General features: G+C 53.6%; 1 protein-coding gene across 1 annotated transcript; it reads right to left on the bottom strand.

Moving 5' to 3' along the window:
- Positions 1-409: 409 nt before the first annotated feature.
- On the bottom strand, positions 410-24,194 carry LOC133360303 (caldesmon, smooth muscle-like). The gene is made up of 9 exons (XM_061578947.1): positions 23,865-24,194; positions 20,953-20,997; positions 17,926-17,969; positions 17,615-17,681; positions 15,330-15,476; positions 14,311-14,409; positions 12,401-12,499; positions 11,652-11,754; positions 410-2,515 (listed from the first exon to the last, which is right to left on the bottom strand). Exons 1-9 carry the CDS (start codon positions 24,192-24,194, stop codon positions 2,481-2,483), a joined length of 969 nt encoding a protein of 322 aa, XP_061434931.1. The 3' UTR covers positions 410-2,480.
- Between the last annotated feature and the right edge of the window lie 301 nt (positions 24,195-24,495).

Here is a 24,495-nt window from a genome sequence, read left to right as displayed (position 1 = left end):
CGACGGGCCCACGTAATGGCTTTTGTAATCATTGTTGCCGAGATCGAGTCTTAAAAATAATCTGTCCCCGAAGCCGATATAGACTTGACGGCGCTCGTGAACGACGCCGGGCGTGGAGCTGGCGGCCACCGCGCTTTTACAACCGGGAACCGTGAAGCGCCAAACGGACGATTCGGAACGCGCGGGAGGGACAAGTTTGCGTGATATTCTTGGTTCTTTCGGTAAAGTCACGTAGAATGGAAATAATAAAATAATAAAAATAAAACATAATAAAACAATTTTCACGACGTTTCGGCCACAACGCAAGCAGCCGTCCTCAGGTGAAAACCAGGTCCGTCACCTGAGGACGGCTGCTTGCGTTGTGGCCGAAACGTCGTGAGAATTGTTTTATTATGTTTTATTTTTATTATTTTATTACTTCCCTTCTACGTGACTTTACCGAAAGAACCAAGAAGATGAATCCCTGCAGTCACGAAAGCTTTAAATCGAAATTTAAGTTTGCGTGAATGCGCGACGTCGATCGCCCTGTGCGCGAGAGAGACCCAGCAACCCCGCGCCTCCCCCCCCATCACCCCCCCCCCCACCACCAAAGCCAACCGGACAAATACATCGCGCGGGCGGACACATTCGCGACCCCCCCCCCCCCCACCAATTAAGAGAGAGCACACGAAGGAGCTACGTAGGAATGCAACGTCACAATATCCCCCCCGCCCCCCCGCTGGCTGATCAACCACCCACAGCGCGTGACGAGGGGGGGGTGGGTGGGGGGGGGGGCGTCCGTGGAAAACAGAAGAGCTTCATGGCTCATCGGATTCCATGCAGCAGCAGGAGAAAGATGACGATGCTGTAGGAGGCGGCGATCCTCCAACGGACGCTCTCCGCAAATCCGTACCGACCGTCTCGCCGCTCACGCACACACGCGCACACGCGCACACACACACACGCACGCACACAGACACACACGCATACACGCGCACACACACGCACAGACACACACACGCACGCACACGTACACACACACGCACACACGCGCGCACAAAGCGCCTGGACGCAAAATGAACCGTGATACCTCGCCACCGCCGATCTCGTCAAGGAGAGCGAAAACAAACCAAACAAAAACGCCACCACGTGACACTCCGGGGTCACCATCACCGCAGCGACAGCGGGCAGCAGCAGCAGCAGCAGGGGGGTTTTGGCCGAGCCGCCGGTCGAAGCGTCATCGAGCGGCGCTTTCGGATGCGCCTCTGCGGCCCGTCTCTCCCCTTCCGATACTCGGAAGCCACTGTGAGCTTACGCAACGTTTAAATCGCCGTCTCGATTGACACACTCGTTTCTTTAGCGATACAGGTCGTCGTTCTTGGCGGGTTAGATCGCGCAAATATCAATGTTGTGTCGTTAAACCCGCCACCACCCCCCCCCCCCGACACAGCACAACTAGTAACGGTTGTCACGTAAACAGAACTTGCCGATTCGTCACTAGTACAGCACTAAACCAGTTGTGTGTTGGGGAGCAAATCCACAACATTTTCCACGTTTCGCCAGGAAGTACAACCGGCATCATCAGGCGGCAGCCAGATGTACACGATCATCAATTTTGGTCCCGAAAGCCTACCCGTTACAACTCATTCCTTGAGAACTGATTTTTTGTCTCCAGCTTGTCGCCATCCCCCCCCACCCCCCGCCGCACCTGCGATAAGAGCGCGGTTTGGCTACGCGCGGTGCGAAAGAAGTTCAACACATGGACGTACGTTCGCGAGATAATAAACGGCAAAGTTCGGAGCAGTTTTTTTTTTACACCGCATTCATTTTTTGCCCAGCAACCCCCACCGGTACGTGCTGGCCGTTGCGTGCCGTTGTTTTATACCGGTGTTCACACATCCGCCCCGAGCCTCCCCAGCGAGTCGGATACGTGACGGAGTGGCTCACCGTCAACATTATCGTCGTTGTTGTTGATGTTGTTAGCGCGACATTAACAGCTACAAGTCCTTGACGACCGGACTGGGAGCAGACAATGAGCTGGGTGGGGGTTTCAACGCCAGCCACCGTGGTCAAGCGTGGTCAAGCGTGGTCCATCATGGTCCATCGTGGTCCACCATGGTCCACCATTGGTCCACCCACGTGCCACCTCCCAACCATCAGCCCACAGATGCGGCGTAAACCAGCCGACGCACGGACTCCGACGACTCGGGGAGAGGGGGGGGGGGGCCTCGACGACTGGAGTGGAAGGCAGCCGCTGGGAAATTCACGCACGGCCAAACGCTCCGTCCTTTCACCTGTCCCGTGTATTTGTCCATGTGTTCGTCTGTGTGCCAGTCCACGTGTGTGTCCGCGTGTCCGTGCGTCGGTGCGCCCGTCTGTGTGTCTGTCCAAGAGTTCGTCTGTCCATCCGCGTGTATGTCCCTGTATCCGTCCGTCAGCCCCCTCTCCGTCGACCTCTGCGCTCTGCGAGTAGTGTGTGGGGCACATTCGCCGTGGCCCGGCTACTGCTCGCTCTCCTCGTGCTCCGAGCCTCCTCCTGGGGACACAGACAGAAGGCACAGCAGGGTTAAAAGTCAACGCCGGGTTAAAGGTCAACGCCGGGTTAAAGGTCAACGCCGGGTTAAAGGTCAACGCCGGGTTCACCGGTAGCCACGATCAATCCAATGCTGCACCAACACCACCCTATGTGTACGTTCAACTTCTTTCGCGCCCTACGTAGCCAACCGTGCTTAATCGGAGGTGCGGGGGAAGGACAACTAACTAAAACGAAATAACTGAGTTTTCAATCGACATTTAAAAGTGGCACGGCTCCAAGTGGCTGCCTAATATCGGAAGGGAAGAGCGTTCCAGACGGCCGCAGGAGCGCATCCGAAAGCGGCGCGCGACGATGCGTTGACCGCCCTCTTCATCCGACGGCCGAGCGTGAACACCGATGGACGATGGCGGTGAGAGCCGCGTACAGACGCCGCACAGAGTGGCCACCACGTGGTCGTATTGATGGATGGGGGATGGTGGGGGGGGGGGTGGTATTGGCATTGTTGGTTGGTGGTAGGGAGATGGTGTCGGTGGTAGTGTTGGTTGTGTTGATAGCCGTGTTGTTAGTGGCGTTAGCGGTGGTGACGGTGTTGTTGGTGTTAGCGTTGGTGTTGTTAGCGGTGGCGTTGGTGGTGTTGGTGGTGTTGGTGGTGTTGTTGTTGGTGGTGTTGGTGATGTTGTTAGTGGCGTTAGTGGTGGTGACGGTGTTGTTGGTGTTGGCGTTGTTAGTGGTGGCATTGGTGGTGTTGTTGGTAATGTTAGTGGCGTTAGTGGTGGTGACGGTGTTGTTGGTGTTGGCGTTGTTAGTGGTGGCATTGGTGGTGTTGTTGGTAATGTTAGTGGCGTTAGCGGTGGTGGCGGTGTTGTTGGTGGCAGCGTTGGTGTTGTTAGCGGTGGCGTTGGTGGTGTTGTTAGTGATGTTAATGGAAGTGACGGTGCTGTTGGCGTGGCCGTGTTGTTCGCGGTGCCGTTAGAAGCAAAGGCACGGCTAGGATCTCTCCCCGCCCCTCCCCGCCCGTGCCCGCGCCTCCGCTCGTGCCCCTGGGAGGAGGCCTCACTCGGCACGGACAGCGTTGGCGCTTGCCTCGTGTCAAGGTCGCGCCCGAGCGCCGGGCGGTACGGAGACCCCACCTCACCCCGAGCCACCCCGGGTGCATCATGCCCCACCGTGCCCCACGCGACCCGCTAGCCACGGTCACTACCCCTAACCCTGAGCCGATGATAGCCATCCCAGCAGTAGATTCACAGGGCCTGAATCCATTATTTACTCTTGTTATTATTAAAAAGTGTAATTTCCCGTTACGTGACGGGCATATTCATGCCGCAAATGATCCAGTGTGTCTTGACTATGCCGATGACGCCATCTCTCCGTTTAACCGGCGCCTTCTTTCGTCTGCAGACTCTTCTGGATTCATCGGAATGAAATCTAAATGAGCGACTTGACGCACTGAATGGAATTTACTCCGAGATTAACTCGTGACAAATCTGTATATTAAGAATGACGACTGTAAATGACCGCTATTGTAGCGTTCTAAGAGCCGTTTGAGTTACCCTTTCTATCAGGAAGAAAGTACACAAACTATGCTTCAATTCAAATTTTGATTTTCCCCAAACTTACATTTTTTCCTCGCATGCGAGAGTGAATATAAAAACCTAAACCATTGTGTTGGTTGCGAATGTGAGCGGGAATATCCAAATATAAACCATTGTGTTGGTTGCAGGAGTGATTTAATTATTATAAGTACTTTACTATCAGGTTTAATCGGTAAAGTCACGTAGGTAAAAATAAAAAAATTAAAATTAAAATAATAGAAATAATATAATTAAAATAATAATTTTAGTTCTATTATTTCCATTATTTTTATTTATTATTATTTATTTTTACCTACGTGACTTTACCGAAAAAACCTGAGAGTATGAATCCTTGCAGTCACGAAAGCTTCACATCTAGAATTATAAGTACCGACTTACTGGATTCTGTATCGATGTGAATACAAAAAGATTAACCATTTATAAACCGGAAGGACAGGGCCGGTGTTCATTAACGTTCATAAATTTTCGCTACAAAATGTGAGCAGAAGCTCGCTTTTACATAAAAACTAATTTGCTGAATTGACGTGAATTTTAAGAAATGTTTAAACCGTAAGCGCGGGCCAAAAGTCGCTCAGGTGGAAACAAAAAAAAAAACCATTGTCACGCACAAATATTAACCGAGTATTCCTGGGTCTTTTGGTAAAGTCACGTAAGATAGGTTCAAATAAAATAAGAAAAAATAACGAAAAAAACGACGTTTCCACACTTTTCCTGAAGACGACCAGCTTGTGTTGCGATCGAAACATCGCAGATTTTTGTTTTCTTTTTGGTTATTTTCTTTGAACCTATCTACGTGACTTTACCGAAAGACCCAGGAACACGAATTCCTGCAGCCACGAAAGCTTTAAGTCAAGAATTAACCGGGTAGATTCTTTATTAATTGTTATTGTTCCGTAATCGTGGTGGGCAAAACGCAAAGATGCAACACGAAATGCAAGAGGCATGCAACTTGGCTTTTACCCAAAGCGCCGCTGGGCATATTCTTTTTGGAGAAAATTGATTATTCTTGTAACAAACTCATAACACTGGTCAACACACTTTTTCTGGCATGAGGTATTCCAACGGTTTTAATGTAATTTTGGGGTGCCGATTCCAAATCTGGCATCAGTTTTTGTCTATCACATCAGGTTTTTGAGATATCAAATATTGCATTTTCAATAAAAACTGCAGAAGAAAAATATTAGATAAATCGTGGATATCTACATAAAATGATATTATAAGCACACTATCCTAAAATACAGTACCATATTTTAACACAAAATCAGCCACTGACTCGCAACAATTTGCAATCATAAGTGACAGAGCTAATTTCGGGTAAAATCAATGAAAATGGGGTATGCCGATAGCATAACAATGAGATGTGATAGAGCAAATCTGAGATCAGATTTGGAATCGGCACCCTGAAATTAGTCTAAAACAGCTGCAAAAGTCCAGGCCAGAAAAAAATGTGTTTTTTTTTGTTGACCAGTGTAATTAAGGAAGAATAATACGCCTTTTATATGAACAAAAATTGCATGGAAATCCGCGTAGCCAAGCCGGTGGCGTTACACGCAGCGCTACGGAGTGGTCAGGTGTGCGTGAGGCACAGACCACCAAAACTATACTTATAACAGAGGTCGCAACCGGGTACCCGATACCCGTACCCGGCCGGGTAGGGTACGGGTACGGCCGGGTACGGGTACCCATTTGCGACCCTGGTGCGGCCGGGTACGGGTAAGGAATCAAAACCCGTTTGTGACCTTTGACTCATAATGGTGCCATGGTTTGGCCCCACGAAATGTTTGCCTTGAGCATCAGTGGGGGGGGGGGGGGGGGTGCCACTTCTAACGGGCAAACAGACAAGGGGGGGGGGGGGGGGCTCTGTAAACCTCCTGCCACCTAGTCGCCCCGAATGTGCCACCACATCTCTGGCGGGGGGTAGAGGGGGGCACGGTGGGCCTTCATCCATTCCCTACCCCCCGGCAACATCCGATTAGCAACGATTGGCTACGTACGGTGTGAAAGAAGTTCAACATACAGTACATACATAGACTCACGCAGAGACCCATAGACTCACGCAGAGACTCATAGACTCACGCAGAGACCCATAGACTCACGCAGAGACTCATAGACTCACGCAGAGACTCAGACTCACGCAGAGACCCATAGACTCACACAAAGACCCAGACACACACACAGACCCATACACTCACATAGAGACCAATAGACTCACACAGACACCCATAGATTCACACAGAACCCCATAGATTCACACAGACACCCATATATTCACACAGAGACCCATAGACTCACGCAGAGACCCATAGACTCACACAGACACCCATAGATTCACATAGACACCCATAGACACACACAGAGACCATAGCCTCACACAGAGACCCATAGACACACACAGAGACCCATAGACACACACAGAGACCATAGACTCACACAGAGGCCCATAGACTCGCACAAAGACCCATAGACTCATGCAGACACCCATAGTCCTTGCCCACTCCCCGGCACCTCCGATTAGCACAGCTGGCTATGTACAACACGAAAGAAGTTCAACATGCCGCACACACAGCAATTTGAAACAAGAAACCAGTCCCTCCCCCCAACAAAGAGAGGCATGGAGGTGGTGGGGGGCATGGGATGGACGTACTGACCGCCCGGTTAATCGTCCGCGCAGTGAACATTCTGTCTACCGCTGCGCACTGTGATTGATTTGGTGCTAATGTGCCACGCGGGGGGATGACGCCGTTGGGACGCGCACTCACACAGAGACCCACAGACTCGCACAGAGACCCGTAGACTCACACAGAGACCCACAGACTCACACAGAGACCCACAGACTCACACAGAGACCCACAGACTCGCACAGAGACCCACAGACTCACACAGAGACCCGTAGACTCACACAGATACCCAGAGACTCACACAGAGACCCACAGACTCACACAGAGACCCATAGATTCACACAGAGACCCAGAGACTCACACAGAGACCCAGACTCACACAGAGACCCATAGACTCACACAGAGACCCATGGACTCACACAGAGACTCACAGACTCACACAGAGACCCACAGACTCACACAGAGACCCACAGACTCACACAGAGACCCACAGACTCACACAGAGACCCACAGTCTCACACAGAGACCCATAGTCTCACACAGAGACCCATAGATTCACACAGAGACCCAGAGACTCACACAGAGACCCAAACTCACACAGAGACCCATGGACTCACACAGAGACCCACGGACTCACACAGAGACTCACAGACTCACACAGAGACCCATGGACTCACACAGAGACCCATAGACTCACACAGAGACCCACAGACTCACACAGAGACCCATAGACTCACACAGAGACCGAGAGACATTCACAATCATGCACTCGCTCGGTCACTCGCTCACTCAATCACTCGCTCGGTCACTCAATCATTCACTTGCTCGCTCACTCAATCAATCATCCACTCGCTCGCTCGCTCGCTCACGCACTCACGGCTCTCGCCCGCTCGCAGCTGCTCAGCGGCACGCAGCGACACAAAAACCGCCGCCCCCCCCCCCCCCCACATCGCTCTAACCCCCCCCAGCCCCCACCCCGGCACGGCGCGAGAGACAGACGATACCGTCGCGCGCCGCGGCGACGTTTGGAAACATTGAGCTCGTCCAGGATGTCCCAGCGGCAGATGCCTCGAGCAGCAGGACATCCCTGGGGGGAGTTTGGCTGCAGCATGGATGGCAGCTGACAGCATCCACTCTCTCTCTCACTCACTCTCACTTTCACTCACACTCTCTCTTACTCTCTCTCACTCACACTCTCTCTTACTCTTTCACTCACTCTCACTCACTCTCTCTCTCTCACTCACTCTCTCTCACTCTCACTCACTCACTCTCTCACTCACTCTCACTTTCACTCACACTCTCTCTTACTCTCTCTCACTCACTCTCTCTCTCACTCTCTCTCTCACTCTCTCTCTCACTCTCCCCTGTCTCTCTCTCCCCCCCGTCTCTCCCCTCTCTCTTTTTTTGCTTTTGATTCTCTACTTTTTTCACTTTTAGATTTTTTTTATTTTTTTTATCAGCACTTTTTCTTATCTTTTTTATTTCTTTTGCTTTTCTATTTCTCTCCTCAGTCTCTCCCCATCTCTCCTCCTCCCCCTGTCTATCCCCCCATCTCTCCGTCTCTCCTCCTTTATGTCCCTCTCTCCTCCTCCTGTCTCTAGCCCCTCTCTCAACTCTCTCTCTCCCTTGTCTCTCTCTCTCCCCCCTCTCTCTTGTTCACTCGTTAACGCGCAATCGAGCGCGGGCCCACGTGGCTTACCACCACCGCCACCACCAGCACCGCCACCACCACCAGCACCGCCACTGTCACCACTGCCACCACCGCCACTGTCACCACCGCCACCACCAGCACCGCCACCACCACCAGCACCGCCACCACCGCCACCGCCGCTACCACCAGCAGCGCCACCACCAGCACCACCACCAGCACCGCCACCACCACCAGCACCGCCACCACCGCCACCGCCACCACCGCCACCACCGCCACCACCAGCACCGCCACCACCGCCACCACCGTCACCACCAGCACCGCCACCACCAGCACCGCCACCACCAGTACCACCACCACCACCGCCCCCACCACCACCGCCACCACCAGCATCACCACCACCAGTAAGCAGTACCATGAAAGGAACTCGTGAAAATCCTTCAAGTGTATATTTAAGGACAGCTAATCCGCAAGTTGTATGTTTCAACGTAGTTTGACTGGGCAATTTGGCTTAAGGGCCGTTTAATTGTAACACAAAACAATGACAAAGATCCCCCGTGTAGCCTTCGCAGACTGCTGGGGCAAGTGCTGTTAACGAGCACCTATAAAGGCCGGCACGGCACACGAGGGGGTGGGTGGCCAGCACCGCGCCCGGCCGCCTTTGTCTCCCTACTGGCGATGATTTTACTACACACAGCACCCAGGTACTCATTTGAGGCCGAGTCTACCTAGGGGGAGGCCCAGGACCGGTTCAGATGATCGTCACTGGGTGGTGGCCGTGAGCGGGAATCGAACCCGGGTTGCCAGGTTCGGAGCGAAGCGCGGCGCTAACCGCTGCACCACCACTCCCACCACCACCACTACCGCCACCACCACCGCCACCACCGCTCCCCACCACCACCGCCACAACCACCGCCGCTGCCACCACCACCACCACCGCTCCCCACCACCACCACCGCTCCCCACCACCACCACCGCTCCCCACCACCACCACCACCGCCACCACCGCCACCACCGCCGCCACCGCCACCGCCACCACCACCACCACCACCGCGGGTTATTTTTACCCCTCGCCCGCGTCCCTCTCTCGTCCAGAGCCACGGCTTCCAGAGTGGCTGCGGGAACACCGCAGGGGGGGTGGGAAGGGGGTGGGGGGGGGGAATCGTCGCTCGGCGTCGCGGTCGCCCCACCGGCATCGGCACTGCCGCCGATCGAACGTCGTCGACCGTCGATCCGATTACCGGAGCGTGCGTCTGTGTGCGTGCGCATGCGTGTGTTTGTTTGTGTGTGCGCGTGTTTGTGTGTGTGTGTGCATGTGTGTGTGCGTGTGCGCGTGTGTGCACATACGTGTGTGTGTGCGAATGCGTGCCACATGCGCGTGTTTGTGTGCATGCGTGTGTGCGTGTGCGAATGCGTGCCACGTGCGTGCCGCGTGCGCGTGCACGTGCGCAATTTCGACTTCCCGCCGTGCAAAGCTGCGTCGGGGCCGCGTTACCGCTACCCCCCCCCCGCCTGCCCCCCCCCACCGCGTGCCCCCCCCGCCTGCCCCCACTGCAGTATCACATTGTGCTGAACAACATCGAAGTCTTAGCGCGACGCAAATAATCCGTCGCTCTCGCGCGCGTTTTGCGAGTTGCCGTGCCAGGCGACATCCGTGGCGTATTTATAATGATGCACGCCGCGCGCGGTCGCTCACGCGCGGCGTATCGGTCCGATAAATACGAGAATCCGAATATTTATTTAGATCTTTGGGCCAAGGGGGAGAGCACTCATTACCCGGTCGCCTAAAAAAAACGGACTGCGACGGAATCGCCGATCGTGCCGATATCAGCCAATCAAAAATATGAATACACGAGAGCCGTAGTCACACGACGCTTTGCTGACCGATGGGATACATCGGTCCGTGGGTCGATTGCGAATCAATCGACGCGGCGATCAACCCGGCAAAACATCCATGTTGATGTGATAGCCACGTCGCTTCTGAAGAAGAGCTGTTATATTATAGCAGGTCAGTGTGGACCTTGGTAAAATAAAAATATAGAGTTAAATAAAAATAATAAACACTTTCTTCTATACTATGAGACCTCCTTTTCCAGTGGCAAAATATAGTGATAGGTTTTTACCCTTTCAACTGGTACAAAAACTGACAGCTTTATACAAGGAATCATGTTTGCAATAACCACAACACAAGCAGTCAAAATGTCTTTGAGTTGTACGCCTTTTGGCGTCATCTGGTCCAACACCAATGGAGACTAGGCTCTAAGAAAAGCTGTCTCGGGTGTGGACCAATCAACTTCAAGGACGGTGCATATCATTATCATCATCAGAGTTGTTTCTTTTTGTTTGCATTTTGACTGCTTGTGTTGCGGTTATTGCAAACATGATGCCTTGTATAAAGGTGTCAGTTTTTGTACCAGTTCAAAGGGTAAAAACCTATTACTACTACTCTCTTCTATATATGCGCGTGTCCAATTGTATTCTAGATTTGAAGCTTTCGTGACTACAAGGATTCATATTCTTAGGTTTTTCGGTAAAGTCACGTAGGTGAAAAAAAATTAAAATTAATAAAAGTATAATAAAAAATTAAATAAAAATCACGACGTTTCGGAGGCAACACAAGCTTCCGTCTTCAGGTGCAATTTTTATTTTATTTTTATTTTACTTTTATTAATTTTAATTTTTTTGCCTACGTGACTTTACCGAAAAAACCTAACAATACAATATGTCCAATTGTATGTTGTACTACAGCGCCCCCACGTGGCAAATACGCGTCGTACCAGCTGCGTCTGTTCAGAATCAAAACATTTATTTATTCACACTGGAGGAATCCGATGAGCTCTCAAGCTCTATTTGCTCTTCCTTCACAAGATATCCGGTGAACAGTTGCCGCTGTGAGTGGGACGTCCGCTTCATGACGGACACCGCGACTGCCCGATAACTAGCGGTCGCCTCAACCCCCCACACGCGCACTCTCACACTTCACGTCGCCGACGGCATCGGCGACGTCCGCCCCTTTCCTCGCCGTCCGTCTCCTCTCAAGCCATCACCACCACCACGGCCACCACCGCCGCCGCCGCCACCACCGCCACCACCGCCACCACCGCCGCCACCACCGCCACCACCACCACCACATGCCTCCCTCCAGCATCGGATCGATCGTGGCCGACGACGACGACGATGACGACGATGCTGCGTGTGATTGTCTACTTCCAGGGCCCACGGCCCGATCGCCCCCCTGTGGACCGGTGGCGGAGTCGACCCGTGTGGCGCCAACTCACCGTTCGCGAAATGGTTGTCGCCGGCGGCAGAGTCGATGGGGACCTTCTCGTACTTGCCGGGAGCCACCATCACGAACTTGAAGCGCTTGCCGCTGGGGTTGCCCTGCCAAGCGAAGGGCAGGCGGGCAAGGCGGTGAGCGAGTGGTGAGAGCGAGAAAGTGAGCGAGTGAGTAGTGAGCGAGGAGTGAGTAGCGAGTGAGTGAGTGGCGAGCGAGTTGCGAGCGAGTGAGTAGTGACTAAGTAGACAGTGAGTAGTGAGTGAGTAGTGAGTGAGTAGCGAGTGAGTGAGTAGTGAGTGAGTGAGTAGTGAGTGAGCGAGTAGTGAGTGAGTAGCGAGTGAGTGAGTAGTGAGTGAGCGAGTAGTGAGTCAGTAGCGAGTGATTAGTGATTGAGGAGTAGTGAGTGAGTAGCAAGCGATCGAGTGGCGAGCGAGTGAGTAATGAGCGATTGAGTCGAGAGTGAGTAATGAGTCAGTTAGTGGTGACTGAGTGAGTAATGAGCAAGTCGCGAGCGATTAGTGAGTAGTGAGTTAGTAGTGAGTGAGTGGCGAGCGATTAGTGATTGAGTAGTGAGTGAGTGAGTAGTGAGTGAGTAGCGAGTGATTAGTGATTGAGGAGTAGTGAGTGAGTAGCGAGCGAGTAGCGAGTGAGTAGCGAGTGAGTAGCGAGTGAGTAGCGAGTGAGTAGTGAGTGAGTGAGCAGCGAGTGAGTAGTGATTGAGGAGTAGTGAGTGAGTAGCGAGTGAGTCACCTTGCTGGGAGCTGCAGCTGATTTCTCCGGTGGGCTGCCAGCGCTCGGCTTACTTTCCCAGATGCTCTTCTTCGTGGAGACATCACCCGGTCGGATGTCCTGCACACCAGCATCAACATGATCGTCATCATCGTCATCGACGTCTTCATCATCATCGACGTCTTCATTGTCGTCGACGTCTTCATCATCATCGACGTCTTCATCGTCGTCATCGTCGTCATCATCGTCGTCATCATCATCATCGTCGTCGTCATCATCATCATCATCGTCATCATCGTCGTCGTCATCATCATCGACGTCATTATCATCATCATCGAAATTGTCATCACGAGACATCAGGATCTCTGAGTCTGCGGACATTTAAAAAATGCGCCTTAAAATCTTTCATACGTTTCTACATATTAAATGTTTAGTTCATTTAGTAAATAGTTTTTAAGATGTATTTATAATATTATTGTTATGCTGATTGTCCTGCTGCTCCTGTACAGCGCTTTGAGATCCTTGATGCAAAGCGCTATACACATATAATTACTTCCATCGTCGTCATCATCGTCGTCACCGTCGTTATCACCGTTATCATCGTTACCGTCATCATTATCGTCGTTATCAACGACATCGTTATCATCAACGTCACCACCATCGTCGTCAGAGGGGCCACCGTCCCCAACATTCTCCCCATCAACGTCGTGAGTGTCACATCGTCATCACCGTCACCACCAATATCCCATTAACTGCATCTCGCAGTGCACTTTGCACGCAGTGCGTCTCCCTGCTCAAAACGAGCAGGCATTCCACGTTCTCATGGCGGTGGGGGCAAGCCCATCCATCCAATTATTATCACCGTTAAACTTCCCGCAATGTGGTGGTGGTGGTGGTGTTTATCAACCCCAGGAGGACGATTGGCCGACTCAATGTTGACCTGGTTTTGAAGTCCTCGCCCCGGTGACACAGCAAGTGCACGGTGCGCAGGCCAGTGGGTTAGTCTCACCGCACACTTTGATATGTCACCCAGCAAGCGAGGAACGTTGGGGGGCGGGGAAGGGGGGGGGTGCAAACGTCGAGCCGACGTTGCCCCAACGTTAAGCCGACGTTGGGGCAAGCTCACCGGGTCAGTCCTGGTGAGCTCGCGAAATTAAATGTAACGCAACAACTTGCGTGCCCATGCTCACCGGCGGCGCGTGTTAACTCGGCGCCAGAGTTGGGGTTTTAAGCGCGCGATTTTTGTTGTTGCTATAAACAAACAAAAGGCAAACGGAAAGGGTCAAACCCCCACTTGGGCGTTGTAGATTCTCACCTCTCGCCCGCTAAATTCTCAAATCTGACGAAAGAGAAGACACGCCGCACACACCAACAAAAGACAAAGATCCCACTCCCCCCCGCCCCCCGTTGCAGCCTTAACCGGCGTTTTGGGAAAGTGCTGTTTACGAGGAGGCACCGATGAAGGCCGGCACGGCACGCAAGTGGGTAGGTGGCCAGCACCATGTCCGTCCACCGTTGTCTATACATACGGCACTAGTACTGGCTCAGATTATCGTCACTGGTGTTGGTGGCTGACCCTGAACCAGGCCCGAGTGTTGGAGGCGGAGCCTGAACCAGGCCCGAGTGTTGGAGGCTGAGTCAGAGCCAGGCCGCGTCTCAGGGTACGGCTCAGAAAAGAGTCTCAACGCTCTTCTCTATAACCCCCATGTACGTCTCTGTACCACGACGCACTCCTCTGTGCCCCCAAGTCCCCCGTGTACCTGTCTGTACCACGGTGTACGCCTGCGGGTACCCCCCTCTCTGTACACTGTGTACCAACTCTGAACTTGCGCGTGATCCTCGGTGCCCCTTCTGTATCCCCGTGTACCACCACGCACTTCTGTGTACCCCTTGTGCACCCCTGTGTGTGTGTACCCCCGTGAGCTACGTACGGAGGGACGGGCGGCGCTCCCCTTAGCGGTTCCCTCCTCGTTCTTGTTGCTCCACTGGCTGATTCGGCTCGCGATGCCGACGTTCAAACCCGACACGTCCTGCGGGGAGACATGGGAGAAACATGAGACACACGCAGGGAGACGCGGGGATACAGGGGAGATACAGGGGACACACACAAGGACATGCGGGGACACAGGAGAGACACAGGAGATGCACATGGACACCTGGGGACACAGGGGAGGTACAGGACACACACACACGGACACACGGGGACATGGGGGGGTACAAGGGAGACACGCAGGAACACACGGGGACACACGGGGAGGTGAAGGGGATAGACACAGGGCCAGAGGGGAGGTGCAGGGGACACACAGGGACATGCGGGGACACAGGAGAGACACGGAGGAAGATGTGGGGACAGGCGGAGGCTCAGAGATGATGCGAAGGAGACGCACAAGGAAAATACGCACGGAGACCAAGGGGGGGCACATAACGACACACGGTTTACTCCGTATTCTGGCACAGGGAAATTGAGTTATCAAGTCAATACGGCGTACAGCCAATTCAATACGGGCAAAAACATTTTTGTTTGTCTATCCGTTTGTGTTTCTCCCTTGTGATGGGACTTTGTAGGATGAACGTTGAGTTTTATAAGGGGCACGGGGTGACCAATAAGGTCTAGAATTGGTCTCTAATAAGGTAGGGCACTGATAAGGCATTGACAGCTGTGCTCCTTTCACCGACTGTGCGTGACGAATGAATGGACGGTCTAATTAAATTAAACTAAAACGTGGAACGTCAACGAAAGCATTTCCAGAAGAAAATCGAATAATTCAAACCGCATTTTAAGTAAGTTTTTGTGTCTTCTTCTACACCCGTTGTTGAAAACAAATCTCACGGTGGTTGTCAAGGAAGGGGGCCCCCCCCTCCGAACTCGTAGCTTTGAGGGGGTGTCAAGGCACCCCCTCCACCCCCCCCCGCCCCCCCGCGCACGTCAGGTGACCACGGAGGGCCATACCCGGGTGGGGTTGCCACGTGGCGAGGTTGGAGAGGCCACGTCGCCGCGCTCGAAGAGGCTCTTCCTGAGCGCCACGCTGTCCGCCGGCAGGGGAACCTCCACCGCCAGCGGGCGCACCACCCTGCCGGAGCCTCGCACTGCACTCTGCTGCACCGCGCAACGGAGCACGCGCACACAGACACACAGACACACAGACACACAGACACACAGACGCACAGACACACAGACACACAGACACACAGACACACAGACACACAGACACACAGACACACAGACGCACAGACGCACAGACACACAGACGCACAGGTGCTTCCATGTAGCCCACAGACCCGTAGACTCACACAGAGATCCATAGACTCACACAGAGACCTGTAGATTCACACAGAGACCCATAGACTCACAGAGAGACCCGTAGACTCACACAGAGACCCGTAGATTCACACAGAGACCCGTAGACTCACACAGAGACCTGTAGACTCGCAAAGAGACCCATAGACTCAAACAGAGACCCATAGAATCACGCAGAGACCCATAGACTCACAGAGAACCATAGACTCGCACAGAGACCCCTAGACTCACAGAGAGACCCATAGACTCGCACAGAGACCCATAGACTCGCACAGAGACCCATAGACTCACACAGAGACCAATAGACTCGCACAGAGACCCATAGACTCGCACAGAGACCCATAGACTCACACAGAGACCCACAGACTCACACAGAGACCCGTAGACTCACACAGAGACCCATAGACTCACACAGAGACCTGTAGACTCACAGAGAGACCTGTCAACTCACACAGAGACCCATAGACTCACAGAGAAACATATACTCGCGCAGAGACCCATAGACTCACAGAGAACCATAGACTCGCACAGAAACCCATAGACTCGCAAAGAGACCCATAGACTCATACAGAGACCCATAGACTCACACAGAGACCCATAGACTCACACAGAGACCCATAGACTTGCACAGAGACCCAAAGACTCGCACAGAGACCCGTAGACTCACACAGAGACCCATAGACTCACAGAGAGATCCATAGACTCGCGCAGAGACCCATAGACTCACAGAGAGATCCATAGACTCGCGCAGAAACCCATAGACTTACACAGAGACCCACAGACTCACACAGAGACCCATAGACTCGCACAGAGACCCATAGACTCGCAAAGAGACCCATAGACTCACAGAGACCCATAGACTCCCACAGAGACCCATAGACTCACACAGAGACCCATAGACTCACAGAGAACCATAGACTCACAGAGACCCGTAGACTCGCACAGAGATCTCTAACGAATGTAGAATGATCATCATAATCACAGTAGCGATGACTCACCACTCCGCTCCGGGCAATCTTGCGCAGCCCTCCGGCAATACACAAGTGTGAAAACACCCCCGACGTCACCGTGCCATCAAACCCAACAATGGTTTCAAACGTGTGGCGGCCCTCACACTGACGATGTGTTATGCGCCCCCCCCCCCCCCCGCCATGAAAATAAGTGAAGAACGCCCCTCCAGATCGACGTCGTCAGGCGGAACGAAGGAGGCAGCAGCAGTTGGAGGAGGAGGGAGGAGGAGGGGGGATGAGGGGGGAGGGAGGGGGGAGGGAGGGAGGAGGAGGGAGGAGGAGGAAGGAGGGGGGAGGAGGGGGGAGGAGGGAGGAAGGGGGAGGGAGCAGGAGGGGGGAGGAGGGGGGAAGAGGGGGGAGGAGGGGGGAAGAGGGGAGAGGGAGGGGGGAGTGAGGGAGGGAGAGAGGGGGGAGGAGGGAGGGGGGAGGTGGGGGAGGAAGGAGGAAGGGGGAGGAAGAGGGGGAAGGAGGGAGGAGGAGGGAGGAGGAGGGGGGAAGAGGGGGGAGGGAGGAAGGGGGAGGGAGCAGGAGGGGGGAGGAGGGGGGGAAGAGGGGGGAGGAGGGGGAAGAGGGGAGAGGGAGGGGGGAGTGAGGGAGGGAGAGAGGGGGGAGGAGGGAGGGGGGAGGTGGGGGGAGGAAGGAGGAAGGGGGAGGAAGAGGGGGAAGGAGGGAGGAGGAGGGAGGAGGAGGGGGGAAGAGGGGGAGGGAGGAAGGGGGAGGGAGCAGGAGGGGGGAGGAGGGGGGAAGAGGGGGGAGGGAGGGGGGAGGGAGGGAGGGAGGGAGGGGGGAGGAGGGAGGGGGGGGGAGGAAGGGGGAGGAGGAGGACGAAGAGCAATAAAAACAAGAAGAATGAGAAAAAGAGAAAGGAGGACTGCGCTTTGTGGAGCTGTGGACACGGGGCGATCTCTGGCGTCAGGGGCCGCTCACCTCGACGGCGCTCGTGTACAGCTTGGTGTCGATCTTCGCTATCGGCCGTGGCGACTTGAGGCTGTAGCTGTGGACAGGAGTTGCAACGCCGTTAGGCCCTCCCGTCGTTCATCCGAGCTCGTCATCACCGATCGTCGTCGGCGGTGCAGGCATTTTGTCGTTGCCTCTGCCCCCCCCCCCCCCCCCCCCACCACAGCGTGGCCCTGGCATGGCCCCAGTACAGCTCGGTTGTGCAGTAGCGCAAGGGGGGGGGGGGGGCAATGTGTGCGAGACGACGACGAGGGGGTCGAGGGGGGGGTCACATCACTCACCTCCGCTGCACCGTTTTGTTCAGGAACTCGGATCGGTCGCTGATCTGCAAAAGCGCAACACGCAAACTCCACGTCACTAGGGCTCGCATCCGAGGGCCACTGCCCCACCACTCTCCCCACCCTCCCCCCACCCTCCTCCCCCGCCTCCCACCCCTCTGTGGTTATTCTGCAGGCACTCAGTGTCAAGATGTTAACTACCTCGCCTGGTGTACAGGAGGTCGTGGGTGCGATCCCGACCCTGATGCCTGCTGCTGTATTTTTGGAGTTTGCGTCTCTCATCATCATCACGGTGGCTAGGAGATGTTAACTACCTTACCTGTTGTACAGGAGGTCGTGAGTTCGATTCCGACCCTGACGCCTGCTGCTGTATATATGGAGTTTGCGTCTCTCATCGTCATCACGGTGGCTAGGAGATGTTAACTACCTTACCTGTTGTACAGGAGGTCGTGGGTTCGATTCCGACCCTGACGCCTGCTGCTGTATATTTGGAGATTGAGTGTCTCTCATCATCATCACGGTGGCTAGGAGATGTTAACTACCTCGCCTGGTGTACAGGAGTTCGTGGGTTCGATCCTGACCCTGACGCCTGCTGTATAATGGATCTTGCGTGTCTCTCTCCCCGTGGATATATATTCGGGCCCTCCAGGTTTTCCCTCCAGATTCAGAATCGACGTCGCGAGTTTATTTGGGTGCTGCTATAAATGTCCACGTGATGGTGATGATGATAATGAGCCCACTCTATTGACATATCATTTGTGATATCCAGAGCTACACAGCTCAGCGGGGTCTTACCTGGTAAAATAAAAAATAAAAATTGTTTCATGAAAGTTACGTCTTTCATGAAACACGGAACCCTAGTTCCGTGTCTCTCTCCGCAGAGAGCAAATCTAACCGCTGTGCGAGGATCAACTTTTATATGTTTGTGGCTGCAGACCCGGAAGGAGGATGTTCTTCCATTAGACGGGTTTGCTGGACGATGTCATGGGACGTGAGTCGGTGGATAATCGCACGCTCACGCATGCAGGCATGCATGCACGCGCAACTCTAACACACGTGCGGCAACTCCGCCAGAGGAGCGATGCAAGGTCAGGGGTCAAACTACACGAGAGCGAGGTCAGAAGTCAAACTGCGAGAGCGAGGTCAGGGGTCAAACTGCGAGAGCGAGGTCAGGGGTCAAACTATGAGAGCAAGGCCAGGGGTCAAACTGCGAGAGCGAGGTCAGGGGTCAAACTACACGAGAGCGAGGTCAGGGGTCAAACTGCGAGAGCGAGATCAGGGGTCAAACTGTGCGAGCGAGGTCAGGGGTCAAACTGTGCGAGGTCAGGGGTCAAACTGTGCGAGCGAGGTCAGGGGTCAAACTGCGCGAGCGAGGTCAGGGGTCAAACTGCACGAGCGAGGTCAGGGGTCAAACTGCGCGAGCGAGGGCTTCACGGGAGAGAGGAATGTGCATGTACATAGCGGCCTCTAGCGGCCGCAGCAGCGTAGTCAACGGGTCAACCCCGCACATTTAAAAGGGGTGCAAGAGATCGTCGCGATCGCCAAGGTAAGAGCTGGAATACCGAACGGCGATTCGACGGCGGTGCAGCCCCCGCTCGTGGGCAGTTAGTTGGGGCATGGGGGGGGGGGGTTGCGGGGGAGAGGGTGGGGGGTGGGAATGAGTTAAAGACGTCGGAACGATGGGGGGCACACACACGGTGGACACGACCCGAGACCAGGTTTCCCTTCCACTCTGCCGTTTCCGTTTCGCATCCCCCCCGGGGCAAGGCCGTTTTCAAGAACGCACGCCGCACTTGCTGGGATTCGGACGCCGTGAAGCGGGCGGTGAGGGGCGCCGTGGTGGCTACGAGATGTTAACGACCTCGCCTGGTCTACAGGAGGTCACGGGTTCAATCCCGACCCTGACGCCTGCTGCTGTATATTTGGAGTTTGCGTCTCTCATCATCATCACGGTGGCTATGAGATATTCTTAGGTGTTTTCGGTTAAAGTCACGTAGGTAAAACATTAAAATTAATAAAAGTAAAATAAAATAAAAATCACGACGTTTCGGAGGCAACACAAGTCTCAGTCATCAGGTGGGACCGTCACAGCCAGATTTGCTGCATCAAGTGAGGCAATGATTCAAGATGTAATCCCTTAAAAGCAAGTTGAGGGGGGAGGAGAGGGGGGGGGGAGCTCATCAGAATGTGGTAGCCAATGAATGAAACGTATCGGGAGGGAGGGGGGCAACTTGCTTTTAAGGGATTACATCTTGAATCCCTGCCTCACTTGATGCAGCAAATCTGGCTGTGACGGTCCCACCTGATGACGGAGACTTGTGTTGCCTCCGAACGTCGTGATTTTTATTTTATTTTACTTTTATTAATTTTAATGTTTTACCTACGTGACTTTACCGAAAACACCTAAGAATATGAATCCTTGCAGTCACGAAAGCTTCAAATCTGGCTATGAGATGTTAACTACCTCACCTGGTGTGCAGGAGGTCGTGGGTTCGATCCTCACCCCGACGCCTGCTACTGAATATTGGAGTTTGCGGTGTCTCTCTCTCTCTCCCCATGGTCACGTGGAATTTTCTCCGGGTCCTCCGGTTTTTTTTTCGCCTCCGCGTTTACAATAGACGTTTAGAGTATCTGTCTGACGTCAATTTCCACGCGACGACGACGACGATGTTCATGAGCCCACTGCGTTGAGCTATCATTTGTGATGGACAGCATTGAGCTACGTTGCTCAGTGGGGCCTTACCTGGTAAAATATTAAAATTTTAGTTTAATAAAAAACCAGCCCGCCAACCCCCGGGGGCTCGGACCGCGAGCCTCCGCAAGGAGCGCCCCCGGCAGCAGGGAAACAAGCCGCAGGCTGCAACAAAAACGCAGCCGGCGTGTGCCCCCCAATGTTCCGAGCGGGTTAGTACTAGCAGCCAGACGCTGTGCCGGGAGATGGAGCAGCCACGCACGTGCGCGCGCACACAGACAAACAGACAGGATTAAGGTGTCAAAACCAGAGACCGCCACGGGGGAATTTCAACTCACCGCCACCAAAGCCTCGGGCTCTCCCAGCTCCTCAAGATCGGTGCCCTGAGAGAGAAGAGGAATAGCCACACACAGAGAGAGAGAGAGAGAAAGAGAGAGAGAGGCAAAACAGCGACCAAAAGAAAACCACCCGATTACACCTGGCGCGACAATCACGTCGCTGTACCCGGCCCAAGCCACACGCTCAGACAGCGACAGAGCAGAGGGGGGGGGGGTGCAGTTAGATAAGAGGATGGGGAACGTGGGGGGGGGGGGGGTGTGGCAGGGGTGGTGGTGGTACCACTCGGGTTGCCACCTGTTCTTGGGTTTTCCCGGGAACTTCCGCTTGTTGAGCAAGGCAGCTGGCTGCTGCTGCTGCTGCGGCAGCTGTACCGGGGTAAAAATTTAATCTCTTCAAGTCTTCGCGGGAACAGTTGTGGGAATAATAATGATGATGACGATGACGATGCACATTCAAGACGTAGTTCTGCCCTGCCCTTCTAACTTCCTGGATTTCATTCCCAACTTCCCGGATTTCATTCCCAAACTTCCTGGATTTCATTCCCAACTTCCCGGATTTCATTCCCAACTTCCTGGATTTCATTCCCAACTTCCTGGATTTCATTCCCAAACTTCCTGGATTTCATTCCAAACTTCCTGGATTTCATTCCAAACTTCCTGGATTTCATTCCAAACTTCCTGGATTTCATTCCCAAATTCCTGGATTTCATTCCAAACTTCCTGGATTTCATTCCAAACTTCCTGGATTTCATTCCCAAATTCCTGGATTTCATTCCAAACTTCCTGGATTTCATTCCAAACTTTCTCGATTTCATTCCGACTTCCCGGATTTCCTTCTAATCCTTGGCAAGCTGGTTTAATCATAGCCCAGTCTATGTAAGTCTACGGGGTCCTTATACAGGTAAATAGGTCCTCTGTGTGAGTCTATGGGTGTCTTCATGACTGTATAGGTCTCGAGTTTACAGTTTTCGACGCAAGTCTTTGAGTCTCTTTGTAAGTCTATGGGGTTCTATACAGGTCACTGGTGACCGAGCTGATACCAGCATTTCGATTTAAAGCTTTCGTGACTGCAGGGATTCATCTTTGTCAAGGCGCCCTTCCTCCCCTAACCCAGTTTAAATATACGCTGCCAAGCTTGGTGGTGTTCATTCAGACGCTGTCTTTCCGACAGACCTGTTCTTCACCTGAGGATGGCTGCTTGCGTTGTGGCCGAAACGTCGTGAGAATTGTATTTTATTGTGTTTAATTTTTATTATTTTATTATTTCCATTCTACATGACTTTACCGAAAGAACCAAGAAGCTGATACCATCAATTCGCTACAATCGAGAACCCGGTTTAATTACAGGCAGCGGTTTCAAACCCGGACTCGAACCCAGGCTCTCAGGCAGTGCCGGCTCTTAGAGCCACGCTTCAAGAAAACAGAATTTAGTTTTTAAATCCTTTATATTAAGTTCACTTGCTTGCGCGCTTACGACCGTGCAAATCTTTCGGTCGTTTTTTAACCCACTTCCCGTGATCCAATCGAGCTGACATTTGCACACAGACTCGTTGTGCGTGACAATTTATTTTCGTGAAAATTTTTTTCCAAAATTTTACACTTTTTAGGAAAAAATAAATATATTTAATTACCAATTGCTTAATGGTGGCAGGCAATCATCTGACCCATAGGTGGCAGCCATCTCAAGCCAGAGGACGAGAGGACTCTAGCCGCCACGCATATAAAGGATTTATAGTGAAAAACTTTGTTTTTACGGGTTAATTTTTCACATCTCATTCCGACCATGTCTCGTTTGCGCCCTCTGTCTCTCGTTCCTTCCGCTCGATTTGCTCCCGCTCGTCACCCCCAGTGATGGAGCTGGAGCTCTACTCGTCAGATGGATTCCGACGATAATTCCCATCAAGCTCCGGGCCGATCGACGAGTTTAAGGCGCGCAGGAACTCAGCTGAAGCGGAACATCTCCGCCTGCCTCGGGGAGCCTCCGCACACACCAGGGAGGATCTTTATGTCCCCCCCCCGCCCCCCCCGGCATCCGAAGGCAACGAGAAAGATTCGAAGACAAATCAGGAGGCGGCAGCAGGCAACTGGAAGGGGGCAGGAACACCAAAGCGCGACCCGGAAGGTACCAAGAGATGCGTAGGGAAAGCAGGAGGAAATGGGCATCACAGCGGCCAGGAGATGTTGACTACCTCGCCTGGTATGCAGGAGGTCGTGGGTTCGATGCCGACCCTGACGCCTGCTGCTATATATTTGGAGTTTGCGTGTCTCTCTCTCTCTCTCATCATCATCACGGTGGCGAGGAGATGTTGACTACCTCGCCTGGGATGCAGGTGGTCGTGGGTTCGATCCCGACCCTGACGCCAGCTGCTGTATATTTGGAGTTTGCGTGTCTCTCTCTCTCTCTCATCATCATCACGGTGGCGAGGAGATGTTGACTACCTCGCCTGGGATGCAGGTGGTCGTGGGTTCGATGCCGACCCTGACGCCCGCTGTATAATTGGAGTTTGCGTCTCTCTCTCTCTTCCCGTGGTCACGTGGATTTTTCTCCGGGTCCGTCCGGTTTTCCCCCTCACGCGTTTTAGAGTATTCGGCTGCTACGATAAATTTCCACGCGACGACGACGACGATGATGATGACGATGACGATGATGACGACGACGATGATGATGACAATGATGACGACGACGACGACGACGATGATGACGATGATGACGACGATGATGACGACGACGACGATGACGACGATGAGCCACTTTGCGTCGAGCTATCCATTTACGATGGCCAAGTCGCTTCTGAAAACGAGAGCTACGTAGCTCAGTGCATCCTTACCTGCTAAGAGCATGCAACACAAAACGTAAAAACGCAATTGAATAAAAACCAGCTAACACGAGGGCGCGGGGAAAACTCCGTCACCTTGCGGCTGGGCGTACGGAAGCTGCGCGTGACCCCGTGACCCCGCGAGGCGAATCCGCCGGGTGGTTCCTCCTCCTCCTCCTCCTCGTTTGTCGAACGACGCGGAGCGGCGGGCGGAGCGATGCGCTCGGCTTGTCCGCCCCCTCGGAGCGCTCGGAGCGCTCGGAGGCTCCGGCCTTCGTGGAGCTCCGGCTCCAGACGCTGGGCGGCGATGAAGATGGCAACAGCAGCAGCAGCAGCAACAAAAATGGTTGAGAGGAGAATTGACGGGGCGCGCCGCGGCGTTGAACGGCATTGAGTCGCGCGTGTGACAGCCACTTCGCAATCCATGCCACCCGCCCACCAACCACCCGCCTGCCTGCCCACCCACCCCCCCACCCTACCCACTCACCCACCCACTCACCCTACCCACTCACCAACCAATCAACCGACCAATCCACTCACCAACTCACCAACCCACTCACCAAACTCACCAACCAACTCACCAACTCACCAACCCACCAACTCACCCACCCACTCACCCATCCTCTCACCCATCAACCCACTCACCCTACCCACTCACCAACCAATCAACCGACCAATCCACTCACCAACCCACCAACTCACCAACCCACTAACCCAACTCGCCAAC

The sequence above is a fragment of the Lethenteron reissneri genome, chromosome 68 (genome assembly GCF_015708825.2).
Source record: "Lethenteron reissneri isolate LAM-NWPU_2019-01 chromosome 68, ASM1570882v1, whole genome shotgun sequence".
NCBI classification, from domain to species: domain Eukaryota; kingdom Metazoa; phylum Chordata; class Hyperoartia; order Petromyzontiformes; family Petromyzontidae; genus Lethenteron; species Lethenteron reissneri.
The sequence above is the reverse complement of the archived record's forward strand: the minus strand, read 5'-3'. Positions and strand labels throughout refer to the sequence as shown.

Bases quoted from the DNA above. Each gene is read 5' to 3' on its own strand.
- LOC133360303 (XM_061578947.1), bottom strand. From the start codon at position 24,194: ATGGATTGCGAAGTGGCTGTCACACGCGCGACTCAATGCCGTTCAACG. The intron at 20,998-23,864 runs GTGACGGAGTTT...CTTCTCTCTCAG, and splicing joins TCCGTACGCCCAGCCGCAAG to GGCACCGATCTTGAGGAGCT. The intron at 14,410-15,329 runs GTATGGCCCTCC...GTCTCCCCGCAG, and splicing joins CACGTGGCAACCCCACCCGG to GACGTGTCGGGTTTGAACGT.